The sequence below is a fragment of the Pararge aegeria genome, chromosome 24, assembly GCF_905163445.1.
Source record: "Pararge aegeria chromosome 24, ilParAegt1.1, whole genome shotgun sequence".
NCBI lineage: Eukaryota > Metazoa > Arthropoda > Insecta > Lepidoptera > Nymphalidae > Pararge > Pararge aegeria.
In genome coordinates, this window is record NC_053203.1 from 8,541,537 (window position 1) to 8,569,518 (window position 27,982).

Here is a 27,982-nt window from a genome sequence, read left to right on the forward strand (position 1 = left end):
TGAAATTATACAGGGCGGCCAGTCAATTGACGTCACAAAAAAAAATAGGTCCGGTATGTTGTGGAGCATCCGAATCACCCCCATGTATGTTCCGCAATTTTTTATAGTTTTGGAAAGTGTAATCTTAATTTGATTGGGCATCAAACTGAAACCAGAGGTTATTCATTGACTGGTTGCCGAGTCTCTTCTGACTGAATTCAAAACACACCGGTAGGTATTCATAGAAAAATCTCCACAGACACTACAATTCGTAAAAATGCAAATCAATTTTATAAAGCTGACAATGCGATCAGTTCTCTCCAAAATTTTTGAGTCACTTTCCCAGTTGATACTGGCCCGTTACCTCCTGCATTAGCTCTATGAAGGAAAGCATGGTTTGCTAGTCTCTGGCGACCCTGCCAGGATTATGCCATGACAGGATCAGGATGCACCCTCAACAGTATTTCGTAGTCCGGTTACACGTTGTATAATCAATTTGAAACTTTGTATACTATCAGGTGTCAGAGTACTTATTATACACTTAATTTTGCGTTTAAATGTAAATAATTTCCACCTTATATGCTGATCACACATGCAGAAGCACTCGAATTACGTCATTAGACGTCACAATCCGCAATTAGAGATGCGTGCAGCACGTACAGGTGACTTAATAAGCATGTATCTGACACGTTCAAAGATTTCAATGTCCAGAAATTGTGTCATTCATACTTCTGAAGCACGTTCGATGGCGTCACAGCATAAAAATATCATCGATCGAGCTTTTCTGGCACGATCGTTTTATTATTATATCAGGTATTCCCAACTTTATTAAGCCGCGACGCAAGTCTTACAAGGCGAAAAATGTCACGCCGCACTTGTTATTAAGGCAGTTAGGCACATAAAACAAAACATCCTCATTATGAAACTAATAAGACCATAATAAATAATAAATTTTAACAACGAATTAGGAAAAATAAACTACCCCAACAATAAAATGGCTGAGTTTGGTGTACTCTACACATTTGAGGGGTAAGCCACCGCTGCACGAAAACCATCAAAAAAATATTTTTCTTGATTTTTCCTTGCAATGCGATGGGATGACATGGGGAGCCCTAGTCTATATAATTTCTTGTGCTTTTTGTCTTTTTGATGTTTGTCTAGTCTATTGTTAAACTGATTCAGTGATTCTGCAGTTACTAAATCCTCAGGCAATGCATTCCACTCTATTGCTGATAAAGAAGAGCTTGGAAGGATTAGATAATGCCCGCTGAAATACAAGTTTGAGACCATAGCCTCTTTAGTCTGGGGTTACTCTATTCGGAAAATATTTCCAAAAAATTTAGAATGTTATAATACTAGTTCAGTATTTATAAATAGAGAAAGCATAATAATATCATCACTTCGATGTTGTTCATGCGTAATAATGACGTCATTCGCATGGTCAGAATTAAAACTTTGCGTTAGTATTGCGACCGAAATTATTTACATTTTTTATATCGATGAGATATCATAATAAATGTTGTTTAAAAAGTATTACTTAATTTTTTGGAAATAAAAACACCAACGATTTGTAAGCGTACACATACACGTAACGTGAATATAGAAACGTTATAGATTGCACCAAACTTCTAGTTCGCTCTGAATATCGCAACTTCTGCAATATTAAGAGATACCGCTATACTCTATTTCTCTATTGACTATTTGACAAGTTTTGATTAGTGGTTTTCAATTACTAGACATAATAATAATGTATGACTTTTTTTAATAAATAATGCTTATGCAGTTATATAACTGGCATGCTCATTATCGTGTATTAGAATGCTGATGGTTAAAAACGCATGTACTCAGTTTTGAAAGTACATTTGTACTTAGTAGTATTTCAGATGATTTTAAGGATGCTTTATACAGGAATACGCGTAGACTGCACACGGGTGGCAATTCGATTCATTGAAGTAACAAAACCGCATAAATAAAACTGTATAATTGCAGTCCAAATGCAGTTCAGAAACTTTAAAAAATAGATTAAGTCATCCGTATTCAAAGTGTAATAGAAATTCAGTGCATCCTTTATCCTTTAAGACATTATACTACTCGCAAGCGTAGATTCTTTTGACGTATCGAAAATCTAACTTTATAGTAAAATAGACCAAATGTTTCATGCTTTAAAGTCGCTTATTCAACGGCATGAAATTTACACATGCATAAAAGCATTTTTTAATTATTTATGGTTTCGTCAAACCTTATCCTATCCAGAACGAGAATCCTGTATACAATCTGTACTACAGAATTCTATTTCACATAGTTTTCGCTAGTGGCGCTATATTTAAACTATTATATGAACTTGAGCTTTAAAACAAGCATCATAAGGTCCATTTTACTGTTTCGATATCTACAAAAACCATCAACAATTCCGAGGTGTACAACACGTACAGGGTGTTCACAGTATTCCTTCACTAGTCTAAGAATACAAAGTTTACAGTTACATTGAATATTACGAATTAATTACGTCGTAAAATGTAATCACAACATATTCACAATACACCAATCATAAAGTGTTTGCACCAAAAAGTTTGTTTAGTATAACGTGATGTGATAATATCTATCACGACCACGCGATATAACCGCACAACACACTGAGTATTCAGTTTATACAATTCAATGTATGGTATTCATTCATTCTACCATGATTCCGGTTGCGATGATGAGACCGACCTGGAAATAAATAAATAGTTTTAATGCCTGTTTTACTAAACCTAGGAATAGCTTTAATCGGATGCCTAATCATTTCGGAGGTGCCTAGAGAAAAAGACTCAAGAACTCTTATGTGATGACTATATGAGAGAATAAGAAAGTTTTTGTCATAAAGTTATTTTGTTTTGCTTTTTCCGGCACACAGCAATTCTTCATAAATAATTTAACATAGAATTGTGTCTCCATAAGTTCTCAATCTTATGTTCTCACGAGACTAATGGTGGCTGCGTTAATAAATGTTTTAGCTTGGGTTGAAGAGAACGACAGATGAAATTATTGTACAGGGTAAATTTTTAGGTTATGGCAATAAGTATGCATTACTGGTATTAGTTTAGTAAACATTGTGTTAAAAAGAGTATTTTATCGTACTCTACATATTATACTACACTTTAGGCAGTCGAGTGGCGCAGTGGGCAGCGACCCTGCTTTCTGAGTGCAAGATCGTGGGTTCGATTCCCACAACTGGAAAATGTTTGTGTGATGAACATTAATGTTTTTTAGTGTCTGGGTTTATCTGTATATTATAAGTATTTATGTGTATTATATTCATCAACAAAAAATTACATCAGCTATCTTAGTACCCATAACACAAGCTACGCTTACTTTGGGGCTAGATGGGGATGTGTGTATTGTCGTAGTACAAATATACATATACATGTCGTAGTATATATATACATATAAAATAAATATTTAATTTATATTATTACACTCTATTTTAGAATCACGGAACGGGTCGCACGGAATTGCTCGCGACCCTTGTTTTTACCTGGTAATCACTAGAACCGATTTTACGTACCCTATGAAGCACGAAGAGAAAGTTATAATACCAAACTCCCACTTTTAAACCCTATAAACTGACAACTACCAGTGTACCTAGTAATTTGTTCAAATATATCGCTTGATTCTTATGACGTCAACCTTGAGACGTGATTAGGTTATTACCTGGTTCAGCTATCGGGTCGGGGTAATTTTTGCGCGTACGCCGCTAAAGCGCTGTAGGCCGCCAACAGCGCCCTCGGAGAGTGAGCCTGCGGTGCTTCGGACAAACTCCCACTGCCGCCTGGCGACGCACAATGATTCGCTTGTGCGTTGGGAGCGCACCTCGCGTGTGCGTTGAGTGCGCTACTGCAGTATAGGTCTGCGGTTGTGCACGGTGGGGCGAATTCGGCCCCTGGTTCGGATACGGCGGGGTTCCGTACCCCTCCGCACGCTGCGCTTAGCGAGCAGAATGTTAACGCCCGCCAACCACCATATCTGAAACAATTAGCTGTTTCTAAAGTCGGTTTACGGACGATAATTATACGAGGTTACGTGCGTTCGAGAGAAGATATGAGAGAGAGATATGCGTCACAAGCCGCGCGCTTAGGCCAATCGTGCCACTCGCTTGTTCCGTGCTCTCGCTTGCACACTATAAGACGTTCTCACTTAAAAAAATATATAATCATTTCCTAGACAATATGGAATATTTATAATATTTTAAGTTATAATATTTTAAGAGTTTTGCCACGGGTATTAAAACACCCGCCACTTAAGCGCAATTGGTTTAAACCGAGTGCGAAGTTATTAAGTGTCTAACTTTTCCACTTATTTGTATCTAGGCAAGAGCGTTAAGCGAACGAACTTAAGAAAACACTGATCCATCGGTTATTATAGCAAGGGCCAATTACCAATTCCGGACTGGTTTTATGATTTCACGACACCTTTGAACCTAGGGCCTCACAATCCGCAGTCTAACATGGTAATCACTAGCCCAACAAAGCTGTTAAAGTGACAACCCTATAGTAGAGACCCTTATAGAGAGAACCCTGTAGAGATATAAGTTCCCTTCATTCAAATTCAGTTAAAAACAACTTACTTGTCAACAACGACAACCGGACCATTCTTGAACTCCATCTGACTCGCAGCAACAAACTCTATTAACGCGAAGGAATCTTGAAACGGCGCTATTAGCCGATCTATAGCCTTTTCCCTCTCGCTCTCACAGCTGGCTTGCCGCACCCCTCTAACGCACTCATTGTCATCTGGCCTACCCATCAAATATTCACTTGTGCGACCGTCCAACCAACCGCTGCACTTTATAAACTTAACACTCAACTGATAATCGTCTTGTAACGAATGAACTGATACGTTCGTGACTTCGATAACCTTATCTGGAGACACGTCCGGTACACTATCGACTGTTTCGAACACATACACTGGTCTTCTGAGTTCCGCTTCTTGTGGCACTGTCAAAGATGGGGCTATAGGAGGTGGAGGAGGTGCGGTATCTGGTGGAGAACCGGCCGTTCTTGATCCCCATTCGGGAAACTTGAACTTCGTCGGGGAGCTCAACTTGAAGTTCTTCAGGGACATTTTCGATGGACTTCTAGGGGATCTTGGGCCATTTTTCTTTTCAGATAGCGAAGAGAATAAGTCCCCGTTAGCGATAGATTTACGGGCAGACAAATCTCTGTTGCCACTGAGACGTTCCAACCGTAGTTCTGTCCTATCAAACCGGTACGCTGGCTCTGGAGAATCGTTAACTGGAGAACTGTTTTCTGGTATTAAGCATTCATTATCAGCACATTCACTGCCCTCTGTTCGTCTGTATCCGTTAGTTTCTGATTCAGAAATAGAGTCGTTCTGAGCTTTTCGTTCCGATCTCATTGACGCTACGTACGTGTGTTTAGATACGAAGCTCGCTCTGAAGTTTGCTACGAACAACTCGTTTTCCTCTTCTGTGGGCCAGAATACGTCGCAATCCTAAAAATATAAGCGGATTGTAAAAAAAAAAACACGAAACAGGCAAGCCTTCGATAGCCTTTTGTCTGTATCTGGCTTAATAAAGAATCACCTAGATTAACTTATGAATAATATTCCAAACTTCAGAAACCGCTCGATCGCTAAACGAACGAGATATTTTCATATGCATCTTAAGCTGAAAACCTTTAAATCAAGAGTGAGTATACATCTTCTTAAAAAGCGCTATACCACTTAACATCATATGATGTGATTATATCCAAACGCTAGTCTATATTATCTTAACCAGTTATTGAAAAACTAAAAAACACACAAACTTTACAAGCTGTTATATTTAATCAAGGTCAAACCCTTCATTTCATACTGTATAATCAAACATCAATTCAGATCAGCCTAACCAGTGGAAACCTGTCAAAAATGAGAAATACTTACCGGATCATTGGGATTATCAGCCAACAACAGTACGAGTTGAGCGGTGTGATCCCAAAGTAGCCTCCATAACTCAGGAGAATCTCCGGGATGTTGGGCAACCGCATATTCCCTCATGCGTCGTCTCCCACATACCCAGGACGCGTTGACGTATTCGCTACCTGAAGATATAAGCAAGACTTTAGGCAACAGGCAGTTGGATGTTATAATTTTGTTTAATAATAATAGTAGTAGGTTATCTTTGTTTGTAAATATTTTCTATGCGATTGTCCATTTAAAAACAAATAATGAAAATACTCTCCCAGTCCCAAACTTTATCGCTACTTCAACCAGGATGATCCCTGGCACAAAAAGAAGGTAAGGATGCATTTTTGATAAAAAAACTTCGTTCGACAATAATGTCAACATTTCCATGAATTGAATATTTCTTACCATGTTGGAGTTCGAGAAGATTTTATCAAAGATATCCTGCGAAAAATGTTATGGTTTTATTAGAGTATTCTACCTTCAACTCCAGGTTTAGGGACCAGCATGACCCTGGCAGGGTCTGAGGGCAGTATGCCGCCGGGTCTGTTCTTGTCCGCGTTATGCGCCGCTCGAGCGCACACACTTGGCTCCACACAGGATCTTGTTATTAACTGCAATCATACATTTGCATTATAAAAATGGACACTGAATTTCTCGCAAAAATCTGTCTGTCTGTCTTGCTTACCTGAAATTGTTTCTCTAACAAATTAACCGGAGGTGGGCCTTGATAAAGTTGATGTCTATTGGAAAGCGAACGCATTCTTTCTAACAACGCGTAGTTCTCTGCCCTGTTCACCCTGCGGACAAAGTAGTAAATATAATCGCTTGTTCAAATTGTGTTTGGGGTTCTTAGATGCTTTTCACCTCGACCGATAACTAAGGGGTTTATTGAAGATAGCATTTGGTTACTTAAACTTGCCTATAAATTACGTTTAAATTCGATATTTTAAACAACAAAAGTGAATTTACATGGTGACAAATAAAATAACACAAAAAATATTGGATAAATAATACGTTTACGTAGTTACGTACGTAGGCCAGTAATGTGTTAATGATGATGATGATTCCTATCGATACATAATAATTAGATATTCTAAAAGAAAGTACCCAAAAAAATTTACACAAGGGAATGATAACAAAAACTCACCTCCTCATCTCCTCTTTCTCCTGTTCGTTCATATTGTTGTACGCTTGCATTTTCTTACTGTACGTATCCGTGGACCGCGGCGCCAAATCGTAAACCCCTTCAACGTCATCACCATTCACTAGACCATCTTTCTCCTGATTATCCGACGATTTACTCTCGGTGGTACATTCGTCCGTCTTTATTGACGCCTGACTGCCGTTTTCAACTATCTGCTCGCTACTGCATTCGTGACTGACCGACTTCAAACTCGACACGTCATTTTTTAATCCATTACCGTTCGTCAGATCGTTTACGCTTTTGCGTTTGGGTGGGTTAAGATCCATTACGGCGAGCTCTTCGTCCGATATCGGTTCTAGAAGTTTCGCTAGATATTCTCGAGCTTTCGTGAATTCGACTTCGGTGTTTCCTGATCGCACGTACTCCAGTAAAGCGTCGTGCACGAATACGTATTGTTCCTCGGTTTGGACTAGATGGTTCCTTTGAGTGCGGGCTCGACAGAGGAAACCGAGCGGCGATAGTGTGCCCGTTAGTTTCAATTGGTTTAGTTGTGCGTCTATTACTATATATGTACCCGTTCTGCCGACGCCCGCGCTGTTAAATAATCATAATAATATTATAATCTCTGTAACAGAATAACACTCTAGCCGTATTATTGAATTTGGAATTCTTGATACACATTACCTTATGTTCGCCTAATTTTGTATTGTTTTTAATTCACTTTGTAACTGTTAAATGAAATAAACTTATTATAATTACTAGCGATTGCCAGCGTTTTTTTACAAATCCCATGGGAACCGTTTGTTTCTCTGGGATAAAAAGTACTCTATTTCACTCTTGGTCCTATTAAATAACTATGCCAAAAATCAAGTTGATTGGTTCCTGAGTTAGAGCGTGACGGAAGGACAAACAAACACACTTTTTCATTTAAAATATAAGTAAGGATTATTACTGACAGATTTTTCTCACCTGCAGTGTACAAGGACGGTACCCGGGTCGGCCGCGGCTCGTACAAATGGCAGTACGGCCAAAGGGTGGCGCGGTGTACCGTGGTCCGGCCACACAGTGTAGTGATACTGCACGATGTGACGACCTTCGTTGTTGTTGGTTGCCGTTGGCGCTGAGCTTGACTCGCTGCTTGATTCGCTGCCCTGTGGTATTATTATCTGAAACAAATATAATCATCATCATTATTAACTCAGTACTAGCCATACGGATCTCCTCTCAGAATGCAATGGGTTTAGGCCGTAGTCCACCACGCTGGCACACCGCGGATTGGTGGGAACCAGCCACCAGCTTTGGGAACATTATGGAGAACTCTCCGGCATGCAGGTTTCCCCACGATGTTTTCCTTCATCATTAAACAAGTGATATTTTATATAGTTATTTTAGATAGTTAGAGGTGCGTGATTAGGATCGAAAAAAGGGGTCAAAAACATTCTTATTATGTTTCGCGCCCACACTCACTAGTTGCGCATTCGGGGTAAGAATTCGTTGATAGTGTAACTATCCGTGTTCTTGGCGTTCCGTGCAAAATCAACGGAATAGTCATTGCACTATTGAGGTGTGGTCACCGCGCCCGCACTCACCGGTTGCGGTTTCCCGCGCACGCGCAGATGCCGCACGGTGTACGCGGCGCGCACGTCTTCGTACAGTAGTGTGACGTGTATGCCGCCGAAATCCGCGGAACTGCCTCGGCCTCCCGCCGGCCAGTACATGTCACATTTTCTCTGTAAGAAATAGTTTGTTTTTTATTTGTTCCTAATTCTTATTTTATGTATAACCGGAAGAGATAATTATCACGTGGCGCATATGTTAGCCCCACAGAGCGCCTCTACTGCGTGCGACAAATAAAACAATAAGAGTCGACTTAATTTTTATGTCTACATATTACCTCGTAAATCGCTATCAAAAAAATACGAGTAAAGGGAAGAGATAATTATCTTGTGCGCATATTCTAGCCCCACAGAGCGCCACCACTGCGTGCGACAAATTAAATAACGAGCATCAACTTAATTTGCTATAATCCACGTCAAAGAGGCAAAACCGTTCATTTGTTTTTTTCGTTATGTTAAGTTTCCATTTTATTTATTAAGTATGACTTACTCGGCCCCGTTCCACGAGGTTGGTTATCATGACTAGTGTGTGCACGCGGTGTTGCCAGATCATCCGCCAGAAGGCGTCCAACGTGGCCGGCGTTGGTCCCTGCGTGGCGATGTACCTCCGCCGCCATACCGCCCATTCTAATTTTATCTGTCTGGGCACACCATCTGGAACAAAATTCAACAGATTTACACAACACCAATGTATGTTTTCCCGTAACAAAAAATATGCTAGCTTATATATATATATAGGAGGGTAGGGTAGGAGAGGGTATGCAGATGATATAACATGAAAAAAGAGTAGGAGTTATAAAAAAATTAAGGATAGGCATTGTAAGAGTTATAAAAAGAATGAATGAATGAATATACTTTTATTGCACACCACAAAAAGTACATAGAAAAAAAAAGAAAGTATAACAAAACAAAGTTAGGTGGTGCATATATACATATACCCATAAAATAAATATATCGTTACTTAAATACATATATACATATAATATATAAAAAACAATATTTGTAAAGATAAATAAACAAATAATTTACTACAATACATAATATGTAAAAATGATATGTACTAAAAAACTGTGATAAAAAGCCTATCCTTAAGTATATATAACTCGTACTGGTGATTTTCTTCATTTTATATTATCTGCATACCCTGTACATACCCTCTATGCACGCCACTGTGTCACGTAGGGTGTTAAATCATGCACCTATAATTACTCCGGCAACTACGCCCTTCAGACCGGAACACAGCATCGCGACAATGCTGCTTAGCAGCAGAAATAAATATGGCGATAGTACTTCCCCGGACGAGCTCTGTCACAAAAAGCTCTACTCTAGCTCTACTACTACTACTACTACTACTACTACTACTACTACTACTACTACTACTACTACTACTACTACTACTACTACTACTACTACTACTACTACTACTACTACTAGCTCTGTCCACTACTAGAAATGAACTGTCCTGAAATGTTAGTAGGAATAAATATTCAACTTACTGATATCCACATAAACGTCGTCCAATTCAGAGTCTTCATCACTCCTCTCACTGTCAGAGTCCTCGGCCTGGTCTTCGGACTCCACGATTCCTGAGAACTCGATGTTCAGGAAGGCAGATTCTATACCCTCTGCTAAGTTTGGTGGCGGTTTGCTCGCTTTTACTGAAGGTTGCCTGTTTAAAGAGTAAAAGCATTAAACATAAGAATGCCTCCCATTCTTCGCTTCGAGTTGCTAACAAACAAATGAATTTATCAACTTGTACCTTTATTGAACATAGTCAGAGGTACTAATAAAGTGGGAGGGGCTTACATAGATAAGGTAAGAAAGGAATAAAAGGCTTTCACTAAGTGTTTGTTTCACTTCAAACAATTCCGGCGGGATTACAGTAATTTTATAAAGTGGGTAAATATCCAACCTTTTGATAACTATAAATTCATATTTGCCAGATATTTTATTAAATAGTTATATTTTATAATATCAAGTTCAAGGTTTTAAGAAACAATTAGAATTATATTTGATTAACAACCAATGTTCATTAAATTGAGTTTTTATTAAAATATTTTGATTTAAATACGACTGCATTATCGATACACTTCAGTCCTACATGGACTGAAGGACTACCTGGACGATGCAAAGATACCTCCCGGTGTTTTAGTCGTTTATCAAAACCTTTGTTACCTACAAATACGAATCAATTTTGCATAATGAGATGTATCTTGCTGACGGTACATAGGATACTTTTGAGCTCACGAAATAAACTGTTCTTGTAGGTATGGAAGGTAGAGGTAAGGAGAGTCATCTGTGTATATGAAAGTGTCGTCAAAATGTATTAAATTAGGATGGCGCCACATTTGCATCAGGGTAACTCTTAAAAGAAGCGCCAAATATAAATATTGTTAGAGTAGGCTTGAAAAATAAACAAGGAAGTATGGAGATAAAAGGAAGTAAGGTTATATTTACCACAATATTTTGTAGAACAACTTATGTTGAAATTCTCAATAATTAACTACTTTAGTCGATAATGACATTAAATTTTTTAACTCGGCATACTTCAATTCATCTACGATTGCTACATTCATACCATACCCTGTGCATCCACCAGCGCCATTGTGGAGGATTTTTGAACTGTTATTTAGCGCATACACTGGACACTTTTTCAACTTTTCTCCCATATAAGATGACTCTCCTTACCTCTACCCTCCATACTTGTAGGAAACGCTTCATCATCATCATCATCACATCAACCGATAGACGTCCACTGCTGGACATAGGTCTTTTGTAGGGAATTCCAAGTTCCACGATTCTGAGCCGCTTGGATCCAACGGCTACCTGCGACGCGTTTAATGTCGTCTGTCCACCTCGTTGGGGGTCGACCAACGCTGCGCTTACCAGTACGGGGCTGCCATTCCAGCACCTTGGGACCCCAACGTCCATCCTTTCTCCGAACTATGTGCCCGGCCCATTGCCACTTAAGCTTCGCGACTCGTTGAGCTACGTCGGTAACTTTGGTTCTTCTACGAATCTCCAGGAAACGCTTACGACTTAGTAATTCAATAAAGTTTAATATATTTGTATTTGTACAGACTGACGAGCTAATTGTACCTATAAGTTGGTGTTATAAATAATAGAAGTACAACAATATGCCACAGAATGGCATGCAAAAATAACTGTTATTCCTAATCAAATTTCTTTACAATAATAATATAATATCTATTAATTAGAAAATGAAATGAAAAGTACCTGTTAGGTCTAGCTCGCCTCTCCAACTTCTTCTCGATGCGTCTAGCAGCCTGGGGATTAAGTGCGGGCAGCATTCCGTCTATGAAGTTGGCGTTCACGTAATCGCAAGATGCGCCACGCCCCGCGCCCACGCACCCGGCCGCGCCACATCGCCCGCCGGATGACACGCACACGCGGGAATGGTCATCTGGGTAAATAAATTGGGCATAATTCGAATACCATCGTCAAAAGTCATCTTGGAACCCTAAAACCTAATTACAAAGCAGAGGTAAGAGTAGTCCACAATGTATTAATGTCCCACGGCTGGGTAAAATGCCTCTTATCCTTTTTTAAGAATGTGGAGAATAGACCATTCAATAAGGGTCAGTGGCGTGCACTTCATACATACACAAAAGCACTGCATACCCTAAAATTTTTGTACAACTCATAAAGCGGAAGGATTTTTCAAAGTTATGCCATCTACCTTCTTTATGCATACCCTGGTCAAAAAACCTGTGCACGCCGCTGGTGGGGGTGCGTATAAAACTTACGCATTAAGCATATTATACTGAAAAAAATATTTTTAGCCTTCTGCCCTTATCCTTCATACGAAAAGCCGATTACTGACATAAATGATATACCTACTAGAAAGTCAATAAGATTTTGTATCAATTAAGCTTGATTAATTTGAACAAGCTTCCAATCGCCAAAAAATATGTAACTACTACATTTTATAGAATATGTGGTCGTGATGTACACTGAATACATCTGCGTCAGTAAAGTGGCGTGCATAGTGGGTATGTAGATGATATAAAATTAAGAAAATCTCCAGTACGAGTTTTAAAAACTAAAGGGCTTTTTAAAACTTCTATATAACCTATCCTGAAGTTTTTTAAAACTCGAACGCGAGATTTTTTTTTTCAATTTTTTATTTACCACACGCTTAGTGCATACCCTGTATGCACGCAACTTTGCGACACCCTACGAAGTCGGTTAAAAACAATTTTAACAATTAAACTAATCTACGAGTTGTTTGGATAAGCATAACAAAAAATATACAAACTATTATGGTGGTTTAAAATAATATAAATTTTATACAGGAATCAATAATACCCAGAAATACTCACATGCTGTTATATTTAAATATCGGTTCTTCAGTCTGTTCTCGGGTCTGTAGCTGTGATGACTCGTGTGGCCGGAGGTCGCTGATTTCGACACCACGATTTCATATTCTTTGCTGCAAATTTAATATACATAATCATTATTATTATATCAACCCATTACCACAGGGCACGGGTCTCCTTCGACAGTGAGAAGGATTTTAAACTTAGATTTTTCATGGTAAATGAAAATTTCTTAAATTCCACGATAATATTTTGGGATTTGTCGATATTTTGATCCAGTTGCAGAAACTCCTTCTCATTTCTTAAATATAGTTCAACGGGTACGTAACACGAAAAAAATTTAAGATTTATACTCCACACCAAACAGATCTTCGGCAATATACCCTCTACGCACGTTTCACTCCGAAACCGGAGCATCCTCAGGAGATGTTGACTTTACAATGAATAATTGTTAAGTATTGTTGTTGTTTGATTAATCCACCACACTAGTCGTCGAAGCTGGCACAGTGCGAATTGGTGGACTCAGCAAACCTTTCAGAACATTATGGAGAACTCTCAGGTTTCCTCACCGTTGAAGCAAGTGATATTTTAATCGCTTGAAAACGCACATAACTTATCCGTTATCAGAGGAGTCGTCGAGCCATTTATCTTCTTGTCATTCTGTCTCGCTAGCTCCCATTAGCGTTTATGTAACGACATAGAGAGCGAGTTGTTTACGCTTATGATGCGAACACTCAGATACTTACGGAAGGACTACAATAAAAGTATAGTCGACGCATTTTAAACTGAGGCTTCGGGTCATAAATGATATTTATCTGTCTATTTCGCTCGCACTGTCGTGTATTATGGAGAGGTGTGTAGTGATGTGCGTAAGAATTGTAGAGGTAAATTATGTGAAGTATTAACAGGAATAATTATTCGATACCTGAAAAAAATAGATTTTAATTTGTAAGACAAATTTCTTTTTTTTTTAAAACAGGAACACGTTGTGAATTACATCGACGTTAATCTGAGTGTTGGTGGACTTTTGGACTAATTTGGTGGAGTTTAGTCCGAACGCCCCCGTGACCGTGGTAAGGATCCACGTCCGAATGACGTCAGAAATCGGGGCCCTCGTCTTCACCGGTAAAGACGCTGTGGTTGTGTGTTTGTGCGCTGTTGGGACACATTATCGGTAGTTAGAGTGTCTTAAGAAAAATATCTTATTTTCATAGAAAAACAACAACCCTTACTCGTAACAACCAATCAGGAGTCTAGAGTGTGTTGGTCACGATGACGCATCGACCCCGCGTGCGCAGTTAGCTAAGTAACGAGAACGCTTTGCATTGCGTGCACATTCCTACTGTCAGTGACATTTATTGCCCGTCGACTCAGTTTAAAATGCGTCCACTAGAATCGATAGTAGCAAAAAACCTTACCTAAATCCAATATCGCCATCCGCGTGCAGGGATGCCACGTGCGTTGGAAACTGTCTCGCACGCACTAGCGGATGAGCCGCGCCCGCCATTCGGGGCGGTCGTGCCGCGGCGGGCCCCTCCGCCGTCGCACCGCCGTTACCCCCCGCGCAAGACACTAGCGGCGAGCAGTTTACCACTGAGAGAGATGCACATATAGACAGATTTGTACGGTATTGCCGTACTGTTAACATTATAGTGGCATGTTAATTTTTGTTAAGAGTCAAGAGTCAAGATAAAAGTCAATGATGGCGTCACATTATAATAGACCACATATCTGATAGGAGAAAGCGATTTGGGCGTCGTTTTTTTTTTTTTTTTAATTTATTGATACGTTTAGATGAAAATAGAAGATTTTAACGACCTCCCTGGCGTAACTTACCGAATTTTCTCTGGTCTGGTGGGAGGCTTTGGCCGTGGCCAGTTACCACCCTACCGACAAGCGATTTGGTGTTCCGGTGTGATGTCGCGTAGAAACCGATTAGGGGGTATGACTACCATACACCCTAACAGGTAAGCCCGCTACTCGTTATTCGAACCGGGACCTCTTACTTAAATTTACAGCGCACACCGTTGCACCAGGGAGGTCGTCAAAATTTATAATAAGTATTTCGATTTATCGATTCTCTTAACTGTAACTGTTCTGTTCAACTTTAAGACTGTTATGTATGTATGTATATATTAATGAATGAATGAATGAATGAATACACTTTTATTGTACACCACATAAACATAACAAATTAACAGTAAAAATTTAACAAAAGGTATACAATTTGGCGGCCTTATCGCTACATAGCGATCTCTTCCAGGCAACCATTAATTATATAAACGAAAATCGAATCAAATAAGTCGTCGTAAAATAAATATTAAATAAACCTTTTGCGGACAACATTGCAAAATTACTGAGAAGAATATGTAGGTATATTATGTATGTATATAAAATAGCATAAAAACGCGGAAACCTCAACTCGAGAAAAATAATTTATCCCACAACAAGCACGTGCAATTAACAACACAGTAATATAATATACATATATAAAAAACAATAATAAACAATGATTCATACATTATTTATGTAATAGGACAGGAGACATATCGACGTGACCTTGAATTAATCATTGATATACAATTTTATTGATTACTTCGCATGTGTAGTTCAGTGTAGCTTGAACTATCGATACTTATATTTAAAAAAAAACAGTGTTTGTTTGTTTGTATGTTACCCATTACCATGTCGCATGTTCGCAAATTACGAAGTACTGGGGTCGGACCGATGAACCGTATTGGGTTTTACTATCCAAAAATTCAAAGCCGTGCCTCGGAAAGCACATTACTTAAATAACTATATTTTTAAACAAAATCATGTTGAAATTTCTTTTTTTTTTAAATTATTTTTTCATTCACTTTTCCACTACAAGTTAGCCCTTGACTGAAATCTCACCTTAAGATGGTGGCGGGCTAACCCCTTAGGGAGTACTGTAGTCACGCGTTTTGATTTTTATGCGTTTGGTTTGTGAATTTTTCATATTAAAACAAATATGGTTTTATCACGTTTTTCTGCACTGTTAAATGACATAAAATCACAGTCATTATCATCATATGAACCCTTGACCGACCCACTACACACTTAACAATGAGACGGGGTTAAGGCCGTAGTCCACCACGCTGGTCCAGTGCGGATTGGTGGACTCCACACACCTTTGAGAACATTATGGAGAACTTTCAGACATGCAGGTTTCCTCACGATGTTTTCCTCCACCGTTGAAGCAATTGATATTTTAATTGGTTAAACGCACATAACTTAGAAAAGTTAGAGGTGCGTGTGGGAACCACAGGAAAGTAATAATATATTACTTTCCTGTTATTTAAACCTTCCAGTTGAAGATATTAATAAAACAATTTATTTATCCTCATATACTTTATATATGTATATTGTATATATGTGTATGTATATGTATATATATGTATATATATGTATATATATATATATATAAATTAAATATATATAATAGCTGTCCCTGCGAACTTCGTACCGCGGATATTTTTTTTTAATGCATGTATTTTAATACTTATTATCCTATTCCGGTCTAAGAGAAATCCCAAAAATCAAATATCATTAAAGTTGGTCCAGCCGTTCTTGGGTTTTAAATGGTGTAACTAACACAACTTTCTTTTATATATAATATATATATATATAGATATATATCAACATTTAGGCATAATTTGGTGCGAAATATATATTTTTATTAATATACGCGTTAACTGACTGAATAAAATATCTTGGAACGAACATAGTGAAAAAATGTTAGAAACAGTTTTTTAACTTTTGGATTGTTGGACATATAAGACTGCAGAAGAATGTATTTTTATATGAATAATGAATAATACCAATATAGAATAGTAATAAAGTAATAATAATGGCGTATCGTGCCGTGTTGTGACGGCCGTAATTAACGGGGACGAAGTCGCGGCCAGCAGCTATATTTTCATAATAACATGCAAAGAAATATACGTGACTTATGTTTGTTTGTTTGTCCTTCTTTCGCGGCCTTACTGAGCAACTAATCAAACTACCATACTCTGTAACTGGTCAGCCCGCTAACATTCTAGACTGCATCATCACTTACCACCGGGTGAGATTGCAGTCAAGGACTAACTTGTACAAGAATAAAAAAAAAATGATTCTGGCAGAGTTAAAGGACACAGGTATTTGTAAAAATCCGTAATTAACGCGGACAAAGTCGCGCGCAACATCTAGTTACATGCAAAGAAATATATGCGATTTAACAAATCTTACACAATCTCCACAATAGGCACATTTATCACTACAATACGAGTTATAACGCAAATTCCACGCAAGCGGCCTCGCCGTAAACACATCCGTTGCTGTTGAGCGACCACGACCGACTAACTCAATCTAGCGCTTTGTCAATAGATGACGCAAGGGCTATAGACATAAGACTGTTTACGTGTTGTGATTAATTTATCAAGATTAGAATTTGGTAGTTGTTAATGCTACCAAAACGCAAAAAAACAGCTGGTCAAGAATGGATGAGAACTGTAAGAGATAGGGAAAAATGGAATTCTTTAGAGGAGGCCTTTGTCGAAGGAAAAGCTGTAATAACTAAAAAAATAAAAAAAATACGTAAAATACAGCAATAAAGAATTATTTTAGCTAATGCTACCAGTTCTGCTAATATTATGCTATGAAAATGAAAATACTGAAAAATAATTTATTTTTTAACTCAAAATACGCTAAGACCTCCATTTAAGTTTTAAAAAACCTGGTGCTTAAGGTAACAATGTGACTGAAATTTGGCCATTCTTTGCCAATAGATGACGCAAAAAGTATAGACAGCTGTATTTACGTGTTGTGATTAATTGCCCAAGATTAGGATTTGTTCTTAATATCCTTACTTCCTTACTAATAACATAAACGCGAAAGTGCGTTTGTCTGTTTGTTTGTTAGTTTGTCCTTCCTTTACACCCTAACTTAACATCGAATCTACTTGATTTTTGGCATAGAGTTAGTTGAAAAAATGGAGAGTTAGTAAAAATAGTAATGAGAGTAATGAGATTAAAAATAATGAGTTTTTTTTTTCAATTTATAAATATACTACGAACATACTCATACTAAATATCTCTACTCATACAAAAATACTAAATATCGCCATCTAGCCCCAAAGTAAGCGTAGCTTGTGTTATGGATACTAAGATGCCTGATGAATATTTTTATGAATTATATACATAAATACATAGAATATACATATAAACACTCAGGCACTGAAAAACATTCATGCTCATCACACAAACATTTTCCAGTAGTGGGAATCGAACTCACGGCCTTGGGCTCAGAAAGCAGGGTCGCTGCAAATTGCGCCAATCGGCCGTCAAATTCTGCCTTTTTGGCCACAATACAACGTGTAAACGGAAACCGAAATATTACTTCACGGGCTTTAGAGGTGCATTATGTACTGAGACGTATCTGTGAAACCGAAAACCTAATAGTTTTTGAGTAAACCAATGCTATAGTTGTTAATGAGCCGTAACATCACATGCAAAATTAAAATCGAGTGACTCCCGCCACTACGCACGTGTCGCGTAGCGTAGGTACTATGCGCGTGTCGCTCTTTTATCTTCAATAGGTTTGTAGTAAGTAACACCTTGGATTTTTTTGAATTCGTTTGAACGGATATGCTCTTAATTCTTCAACAGTATTTCGTATTTCGGTTACACGTTGTAAATTGTAACAACAACATACAAATACATAAGAGGGGGGGGGGGGGGGGGGGGTTTGGTCAATGGGCCACCTCCTCAGCACCATGGCAGTAAGTACCTGCTTCTAAGGAATACTGCAACGCTGATCTTCAGTAGGGACCCAAACATTATGGTGATAACAAAACTAAACCTATCCTGCTGTTGTAGGCTCTTCTTAGACCAGGGCGAAACCCTCCTAGCTTTAGTGCAAAGCTAACGAATGTAGTTATCACCATCACCTAACATTAGTGGTAATATGTTATATGTATGAACGCTTCATAAGTGCCTGTGATGAAGGTCAAGATGGATAAATCAATTTTGAGTAGTATTATTTTCTGCTTGTTCACAATCGCTGTATGTGTTGAGATTTCAAAGCGTGTAAACACTCACTGTTGTAGGAACTCACCAGGTTTTTTATATGTGTTGAGGGGGGCACGCGCGGCCCTCTCTCCCCCCTCCTCTAGGTAGTTGTACGCAGCACTGATGCACTTGCTAACTCGTGACCTGCATCTGGAACAATCCACCATTACAGTCCTTTGATGTTTCTTTTTTTACTTTACAAGTTAGGCCTTGACTGCTATCTCACCTTGTGGTAAGTGATGATGCAGTCTAAGATAGTAGCGGGCTAACCTGTTAGGGATTATCGTAGTCATATCACTAATCGGACATCGCACCGGAACAATAAATCGCTTAGCAGCAGGTTTGTCGGTAGGGTAGTAACTAGCCACGGCCAAAGCCTCCAGACCAGAGAAAATTCAGAAATTATAAATTCCCAAATGGCACCTGCCGGGAATCGAACCCGGGACCTCCCACTTTAATTCGCAGCGCTCACCATTACTTTGCTCTTAGTACATAAATAAACTGTATATTGATTTATTTATTTATTTAGTACCAAATGTTAAAGGTAACATGAAAAAGGACGGACGTGAACAAGGGCAACTTATCTCTAAAGAGATTTGACTCAACACGCTTGGCGAAGAAGTAATAAAAATAAATAATCGAAGTGTTTCCAATGTACAGTCAGTCGATCGAATTTGTCGGATTATAGAGACTTACCTGAAACCCCTAATAGTCCGGATTTTTTTACAAAATAATCCCTTGTAAACCGAAAAATTACAATCCATTGAATCCATTAGTTATATATAACCTGTTCAATCATGCATTATCTACATTAACGAAGACTGTCAAAATTCGATTAACTCACCTCCAGTACACTAAAGCTGCACTAACAGCGGCCAGTATAGTGAGCAAGGCCGTTGCCAGCAGAGCGACCAACGAGTTGCCTGAATGTTTCACTTGCGACACATCCGCGGGCGACATCGCTTCAGAGTGCGCCGAGCACAGCTCACTTGACACCTCCTGCGAGAAAAATCATCACAATCGAAATCATCATCAACTACGCCTGCAATGGTCGCATCATCATCATCATCATCATCGTCATCATCATCGTGGAAAGAATCTAGCTGACTATAGAATGTACGATTCATAATCGTCAGCTATATGACTACAGAAAGTAAGATCTATCATCGTTAGCTATATGACTTCAGAAAGTAAGATCAATCGTCGTCAGGTACATGACTACAGAAAGTAACATCTTATCTCGTCAGCTAGATGACTACAGAAAGTAAGATCTTTTCTCGTCAGTTAGATGACTATAGAAAGTAAGATCTATCATCGTCAGCTAAATGACTATAGAAAGTAAGATCTATTCTCGTCAGCTAGGTGACTATGAAAGTAAGATCTATCATCGTCAGCTACATGGCTACAGAAAGTAAGATCTATCATCGTCAGCTACATGACTACAGTAAGTTCTATCATCGTCAGCTACATGACTACAGAAAGTAAGATCTATCATCGTCAGCTACATGACTACAGAAATAAGATCTATCATCGTCAGCTACATGACTACAGAAAGTAAGATCTATCATCGTCAGCTACATGACTACAGAAAGTAAGATCTATCATCGTCAGCTACATGACTACAGAAAGTAAGATCTATAGTCGTCCGCTACATGATTACACAAAGTAAGATCTATCATCGTCAGGTAGATGACTATAGAAAGTAAGATCTATCATCGTCAGCTACATGACTACAGAAAGTAAGATCTATCATCGTCAATTACATGACTATAGAACGTAACATCTATCATCCATCATCCACATGACTATAGAAACAACTTTGAAAAGTTAGAGGTTAACATTGAAACACAAGTCGTAATCTAGTAGGCTATCTCTGCTTCACAAATGGTCAAATGGTTAAATAATGATATCACAGAATATATAATAAGGGCGAACACTTTACCTGAGGTGGCGATTCCGAGCCATTGATAAGGGTGTTGGGGCTTGCCACGGATAGCGTCACAGCATATATCTTCACCTCGTACCGCGTTACGTTCCACAGCTCCACTTTCTGTTACGAAAGCAAAAAGATTATAGGCGAATATAGAAATAATGAATAATGAGTTACAATGATCAATGCTTATATTTCTATAATCCGCGGCAACAAGACAATACTGTATGGACTATTTTATAAATTCGTAAATGTTGCAAAATATGTAATAATACACTTTGATCAGTCCACATTCCGTCTAAATTTAAATTTTCACGATTCCGAATGTGGACTTTGAAGACTTTTGGTGAAGTTAAACCCCCCTGCCACATCCCGAATTCCGGTCTGTAATGCGCCTACAGTTACTTTATTTATAGATCACCTGCATACGGAACACTAAAAGTAAATTATTGAATAAACGCAGTGCTGTCCTTTTCACCTAATTACCACCCTAGTAATAAAGACATGTTGTTATACGATTTTGCGTACCGGTATGATGCCGCGTTAATGGATAACATTAAACCCATATTATACCCATAACTGGAATAATAAACGTCTGTGAACAGCAGAACAGCTGATACATTTCGTATGGTGACTCTGCTGGACTAAACGCCCCTCCCAACGGGAGGGTCTGTCTATAATCACCACGCTACACAGACTGATTGGTAATCAAAGTAGATCATAGTAATAGCAGAGAGTACGCTACTATCCCTTCTCTATTATGTTCCCATAGTCGTTTGTAAAAAACCCCGCGGGATGGGACGGCGTGGTGACAACTATATTCTGATCTGCCGTCACCACACGTCATTATTCTTTCGTAATTGTTAATACTAATAACTCAAAATTCATTTATTTCAAGTAGGCCTAGTTTTATGAGCACTTTTGAAACCTCAAGTCTGTCTGTTTGTAGTGACTCCACCATCGGTAACGTAAGACAAATTCTACTGAGAAGAAGCCGGCAAGAAACTAAGCAGTTGCCCTTTTCCAACATCAAAAATTCACACTTTTAAGATTAATTTTTTTATATTATAAAATATGAAAGATGGTTAATGATAAAATAATAATAATAATTTGTTTAATAATAAAATAAAAATAATCATTTTTAGTTCAGGCATCAAAGCTCATATTGGATAGAAGCAGGCGTTAATTTGCGGAAATCCATGATATATTATCAAAATTAAGCTTTAATTTCCTATCTGTATGGTGTAATTTATAATTTCTACAATCCTTATACTCCACACCAAACAGATCTTCGGCAATGAACCCTCTACGCATGTTTCGCTCCGAAACCGGAGCATCCTCAGGAGATGTTCACCTTTACAATGAATGATCGGTAACAATTATCAAAGCTCATACTTTTTTGTAGTGGTACATTATTTCTATATTACAAAAAGATAATAAAAAATAGATGCATAATATTTGTATATGCGAATCACTGCCGCTTCAATCCATTTAAAATAGAACATGCTGCTTCTAAGATACTCACCACACTGATAGTCGTTTCAATATCATCTTTATTTGTAGGCAAGGTGAGTCTCGTCCTAGGTTGCTCTTCAGGTATCTTCCTCAATGTGACAACGTACTGGTCCAGAGAATTATCGTACTCGCGGGGTTGATGCCATTGCAAGTAAAGGACACCTTTGAAAAAATTGTTTATTCTTTAACTTGCAGTCAAGTAAGAAAATTCATAGTAGCAACAAAGTCGACTCACAGTAAGAGTGACAGTAAATATGTGGAGGATCGTAGACGAGTCCAATCCACAGTAGTGAAATAAAACAACAAGGTGTAGTCGTTTTACCGGAGATGCGTTCGCTTCAGAGTCAGCGAGTGAAGTGCGTGATTTGACCGCGTGAGGCGGGGTTTTATGCTCACAGAAGCGCGCGCATATCGGTATCTTTATTAGAGTATGAGACAAGGATGCAAATACAGGTAAAAGAGATAGCAATATTAGTAGACAGAGATAGTGATACATAAAGAGTGAAGCGGTTGTTTACAATTTGGTCAGCTTCAGTATGGTTGGTGACGGGGAAGCATCGACCGCTTAATTTAAATAAATCTTATGTTTAATTTTACAGCTATAAATCGTCTATATTTATTACTAATAAAATATACTCTAAATAGACTTATCGGAGATTAGGTCTCGCAACTAACTTATATTTTTCATACAAATAACCAATATATCTACCTTATCAACTATTAAAACATAACTTCCTTATTATAATAATCAACTGTTTGATACAAGGTCTCGCAAAAGTATTTGTTAATTTACTTAATCAATTTAGGTATCGTGAATCTTCAACAGTCTCCCCTCCGTGCGAAGATAACATCTGGAGCACTTCATGTTGAGGAAGAAGATTGCGCGATTTTCACTAGGCGGGAAACCGGTCGCTTTAGTATTCCGGCGGTAGTGCGCACGTCTACTATACGTGTTTTTCCGTCTGGTCCGGGGTAGGTTTTGATGATTTCACCTCTTGGCCAGGTGCCTCGGGGAAGAGAATTATCGATTATTATTACAATGTCGCCGATGGTTGGGTTAATGAATCCATTTTGATTGTTGTTGTATCGCGGTGTTATCGTGGGTAGATATTCATTGAGCCAGCGTTTCCAGAAGTGATCGGTGAGGCGTTGTAATGTTTTCCATGTTGGGGGGCCGATGAGTTCGTCGTCCGTGAAATCTCCCATGCGAAGGTGCCCGCTTGATCTTCCAATCAGAAAGTGGTTTGGAGTTAAACCTTCTTGGTCATCTGGATCTAGGGATACCTCTGTTATAGGTCTTGAATTTATGAGGTGTTCTGCTTCTAGAAGTAATGTATGTAATATTTCTTCTTGAGGATGTCGTGTATTAAGGGTTGCGGTTAGTGCGGTTTTAACTGATCGCACTAGTCTCTCCCATGCTCCTCCCATGTGTGGAGCTCCTGGAGGTATGAATTTCCATTGAATTCCTTTTTCTTTGGATTTATCTATCATTTTTTCAAACGCTGTCTTGATTTCTTTATTTGCTCCGATGAAATTTGTTCCATTGTCGCTAAACATCGTTTTAGGTGTCCCTCGACGTGCTATCATTCTTCGCAGTGTGAGTATCATGTTATCTGCTGATAAGGATGTAGCAATCTCCAGATGAACTGCTCGCGTTGTGAGGCATGTATATAAAGCCACCCAGCGTTTATCTGTTTTTCTGCCAATTTTTATGGTTATTGGTCCGAAATAATCTACAGCAGTGCAGGTGAACGGGTATTGTTTGTGTTGCAGGCGTTCCACCGGTAAGTCTCCCAAAGGTGTTGTGATAGGAACGGCTTTGTGTATTCTACACCATTGGCATTCTCTTGCTATACTTTTGACGGTGTTTCGAAGGGATATCACATAGTATTTCTGTCGAATCTCGTTCATAATCGTGTTGTGATTACCGTGATTGTATTCTTGATGGTAATGGTTCACGATTAGTCGTGTAATCGGGTGTTTTCCATCGAGTATTATGGGTTTTTTGTAGGAAATCGCTATGTTGTTGGCAGCGGATAGGCGAGTTTCGAGATGCATTATATCATCTTCTATAACGGCGGTGAGTCTTCTTAGGCGGGATCCTTTGGCGAACTTCTTGTGATCTTTAAGGTTTTGAATTTCATTCTTAAAACTGTCATTTTGAATTCGTTGTATCAACATTGTTTCAGCTTGCTTGATGTATTTTCTTGATAATGGTATTAGTTTGTTCACGGTTTTTATAGTTGGTTCTTGATTCGTGGGTGTTTGTTGAGTCATCTGTTTTTTATACGGTTTCCAGGCTTTATCCTTGACGATTCGTTTAGTGGCGGTGACTTTGTCGGGTTTATTTAGTAATGTTTTAAAAACTTCGACGCTTTGTATGAAGCGTGCTGAGGCTCGTAGGTAACGTGTCCATGATGAGAAACGACTGACGTCTGGTATAGGTGGTTGAACGAGACGCGCCGTGGCTACTGTCTGTGTTTTTTCTTCGCCCGTAACTTGTAGTGAGCGATCACTGTGATCTTGAGGCCATTCGTTGCAGTCAAGTTTTAGGAATTCTGGACCGTTGAACCATCGATGGTTGCTGTCGAAATTTCGGGGTGCCGATCTAGTTGCGTCGTCAGCTACGTTTTGTTTAGTGGGTACGTATCTCCATTCTGATGTTTTTGAGAGTTCTTCTATTTCAGCTAGTCTGTGTGCGACGAAGGTTTTGAACGTGCGTGGGTCGGATTTGATCCATGCTAATACCGTTCGAGAGTCTGACCAGTAATACTTCTTCTTAATATTGGTGTCCATTTCTTGGTGAATGCTGTTTGCTAGACGGCAGCCAAGCACTGCGGCTTGTAATTCTAATCGTGGTATAGAGGTAGGTTTGAGTGGGGCCACCTTGGCTTTTGCTGCTATTAGTTTTATGCTGACCTGGTTGTTCATAGTAGTTTTCCAGTATGTTGCAGCGGCATAGATGGTTTCACTGGCGTCTACGAAGGTATGTAGTTCCCCCTCGTTACAGGAATCTGTACATCGTGGAATGTTTAGATCCTTTAGACATGCTAGGTTGTTGAGCCATTTTGACCAATGGTCTCTAAGCGTGTCGGGTATGTGGTCGTCCCAATTTATTCCGGTGCGCCATAGTTGCTGTATAAGTGTTTTTCCTTGTATTAAAACTGGAGTGGCTAAACCTAGCGGGTCGAATACTGACATGACAGCGCTTGCGACTTCGCGTTTGGTTGGTGGTCTCGTTTCTCTAGTGACGTCATCGGGCGTGTTGCGAAGGCTGACAGTAAATCGTAATGCGTCGTTGTTGGTTTGCCATATCATGCCCAATGTCTTCCCATATTTATCGTGGTCTCCCAAATTAATGTGGTCGGGATGGTTGATTTCCATTGTGTTAATAGTGGATGGATAATTCGATGTCCATCCTCTTAGTTCGAAACCTCTACTTTTGTGTATGAGGTCCACTTCTTTACTTGTTCTTTTTGCTTCTTCGACTGTTGGGAAGCTTTGTAAATAGTCGTCCATATAATGACAACGTTGAATGGCATTCACAGCCTCGGGATATTTTTCTTGGAAGTCTTGAGCATTTCGATTCTTAACGTATATAGCTGAACAGGGTGATGACGTTGCTCCGAATATTAGCGACTGCATTCTGTATTCTTTAGGTTCTGCGTCTGTTTCGTTCTCTTTCCAGAGGAATCGTAAGCTGTCTCTGTCTTCTTCTCGTATTACGATTCTGAGAAACATTTCCTTGATGTCGGCTGCGACGGCTACCGGGCCTTGGCGGAACCTTATCAGCACGCCGAAGAGGGATTGTAGTAAATCAGGACCGGATAGGCATCGTTTAGACTTTTGCCATTTGTGCGTTCGGCGGCGTCGAACACGACTCTTAATTTTTCCTTTTGTGGATGTATTACTGCGAAATGTGGCAGGTACCAGGTTCTTGGCGAGGTGGGTTTTGTGGTGGCTAGTTCGGCATATCCATTGGATATTAGATTTTGTATTTGGTGAGTATATTTTAATTTGAAGTCTTCATTTTTATTTAGTTTTCTTTCTATGCCTTGTAGGCGGCGTAAGGCACTGTTTCTATTTTGTGGCATAGTTTCATCGTCGGATTTCCATAGTAATCCGCATTCGAATCTTCCTTCGGGCAATCTATGAGTTGTTTTTTCTAAAATTGCCATGGCTCGTTGTTCGGGATCTTTTAGTGGTTTTCTTTCTGTTATTCCCAACGAGTCGAGACTGAAATGGTTTTTAATTAGTTTATCTATGTCTTCAGTTTCTTTTTCATGAATGTGATTTATGAAGAGGACGGGTTTTGAGGTTTCAGTCTTCAAGCCGTGAAGTATCCATCCTAGGCTGGTTAGGGATGCCACGGGCTTTGATGCGCTACCAGTCTTCAAGTCTCTTGTAACTATTAAGTGCCAGTTGTCTTGGCCTATTAACAGTGATGGTGGCGTTCCATCGTATATCAGCTGATCTTCTATATCTTTAAGATGGGGGCAATCTTCTATGTCTTCTTTCTTTACGGATTGTGCTATAAGGTTGAGTTGTCCGATTGTATGTGCCTGAAGATCTTCATATGTCCTTGAGAATAAACCTTTGATACGAATTTTAATATGTCTTGATTCTTCCGTTTTCATTTGATGACCGCTTATGCCTTCGATAACTAGGCTCTTTGCAGGTCCGGAGGCTCCTATGTGGTGGGCGACTTTGTCTACCAGCAGAGTGACTGTTGACCCCTCATCTAGTAAGGCCATGACGGTCTCAGTGCCATTTGGTCCGCACAGCTCTACAGGTACTATTTTTAAGTAGGCTTTTGAAGTGCCTATGTGATTTACTGAAACTATCTTATTAGAGTCTGGTTTTAATCTTTCTTGATGCAGTAGCTCATGATGCTTTCTGATGCAACCATCCTTGCCACAAGGTTGAGTTTTGCATTGAAAGTGTCTGTGATTCGTTTTGAGACATTTGAAACACATCTTTAGTCTTTTGACTATTTCCCAACGTTCTTTGGTGGGTTCCTTTGTGAATTTGTCGCATTTGATAATATCGTGTGATTGTTCGCATAGGGGACATCTTTCTTCTTCTATTGCCGAGGCGGTAAGGACGATTCTCATTTCTTCTTCGAACTCGCTGTCGTAGTTTGAATCTTCGTCACTTTCGTAGGTTGATTCGTGATTTGCCGTATTAACTCTGGCTCTTCTTATTGGTCGTGATTTGTTATTTTCTATTTTAACCTTCTGTTTGAGACGTAAACCGGGCTCATCAAATTGATCCGATATCATATTTAAAAACTCAGACAGCACACTGAGTATGGGTTCCTTTGTCCGGTGGCATTTGTATTCTTGCCATCGAAATCTTACTATGGTGCTCATTTTTCCCACGATTCTATCCGATATATCGGTAGAGTAAAGATATTCCTTTCGGTCTAATTGTTTTATTGT

At 39.1% G+C, this 27,982-nt stretch overlaps 1 protein-coding gene across 1 annotated transcript in view; it reads right to left on the minus strand.

Annotated features, from left to right (window-relative positions):
* Nucleotides 1–1,496: 1,496 nt before the first annotated feature.
* LOC120634451 overlaps nt 1,497–27,982 on the minus strand; it is a 43,742-nt gene continuing 17,256 nt past the window's right edge. The window contains exons 4-21 of the mRNA XM_039905029.1: nt 22,552–22,703; nt 21,039–21,146; nt 19,941–20,095; nt 19,143–19,246; nt 14,444–14,618; nt 13,029–13,138; nt 11,923–12,109; nt 10,182–10,354; nt 9,176–9,339; nt 8,659–8,799; nt 8,039–8,235; nt 7,073–7,663; nt 6,611–6,722; nt 6,404–6,536; nt 5,902–6,059; nt 4,586–5,472; nt 3,673–3,984; nt 1,497–2,691 (exon numbers count right to left, since the gene is read on the minus strand). Of these exons, the coding sequence (XP_039760963.1) occupies nt 3,678–3,984; nt 4,586–5,472; nt 5,902–6,059; nt 6,404–6,536; nt 6,611–6,722; nt 7,073–7,663; nt 8,039–8,235; nt 8,659–8,799; nt 9,176–9,339; nt 10,182–10,354; nt 11,923–12,109; nt 13,029–13,138; nt 14,444–14,618; nt 19,143–19,246; nt 19,941–20,095; nt 21,039–21,146; nt 22,552–22,703 (3,854 nt within the window). The 3' untranslated portion in view covers nt 1,497–2,691; nt 3,673–3,677. The remainder of the gene's footprint in view (nt 2,692–3,672; nt 3,985–4,585; nt 5,473–5,901; nt 6,060–6,403; nt 6,537–6,610; nt 6,723–7,072; nt 7,664–8,038; nt 8,236–8,658; nt 8,800–9,175; nt 9,340–10,181; nt 10,355–11,922; nt 12,110–13,028; nt 13,139–14,443; nt 14,619–19,142; nt 19,247–19,940; nt 20,096–21,038; nt 21,147–22,551; nt 22,704–27,982) is intronic.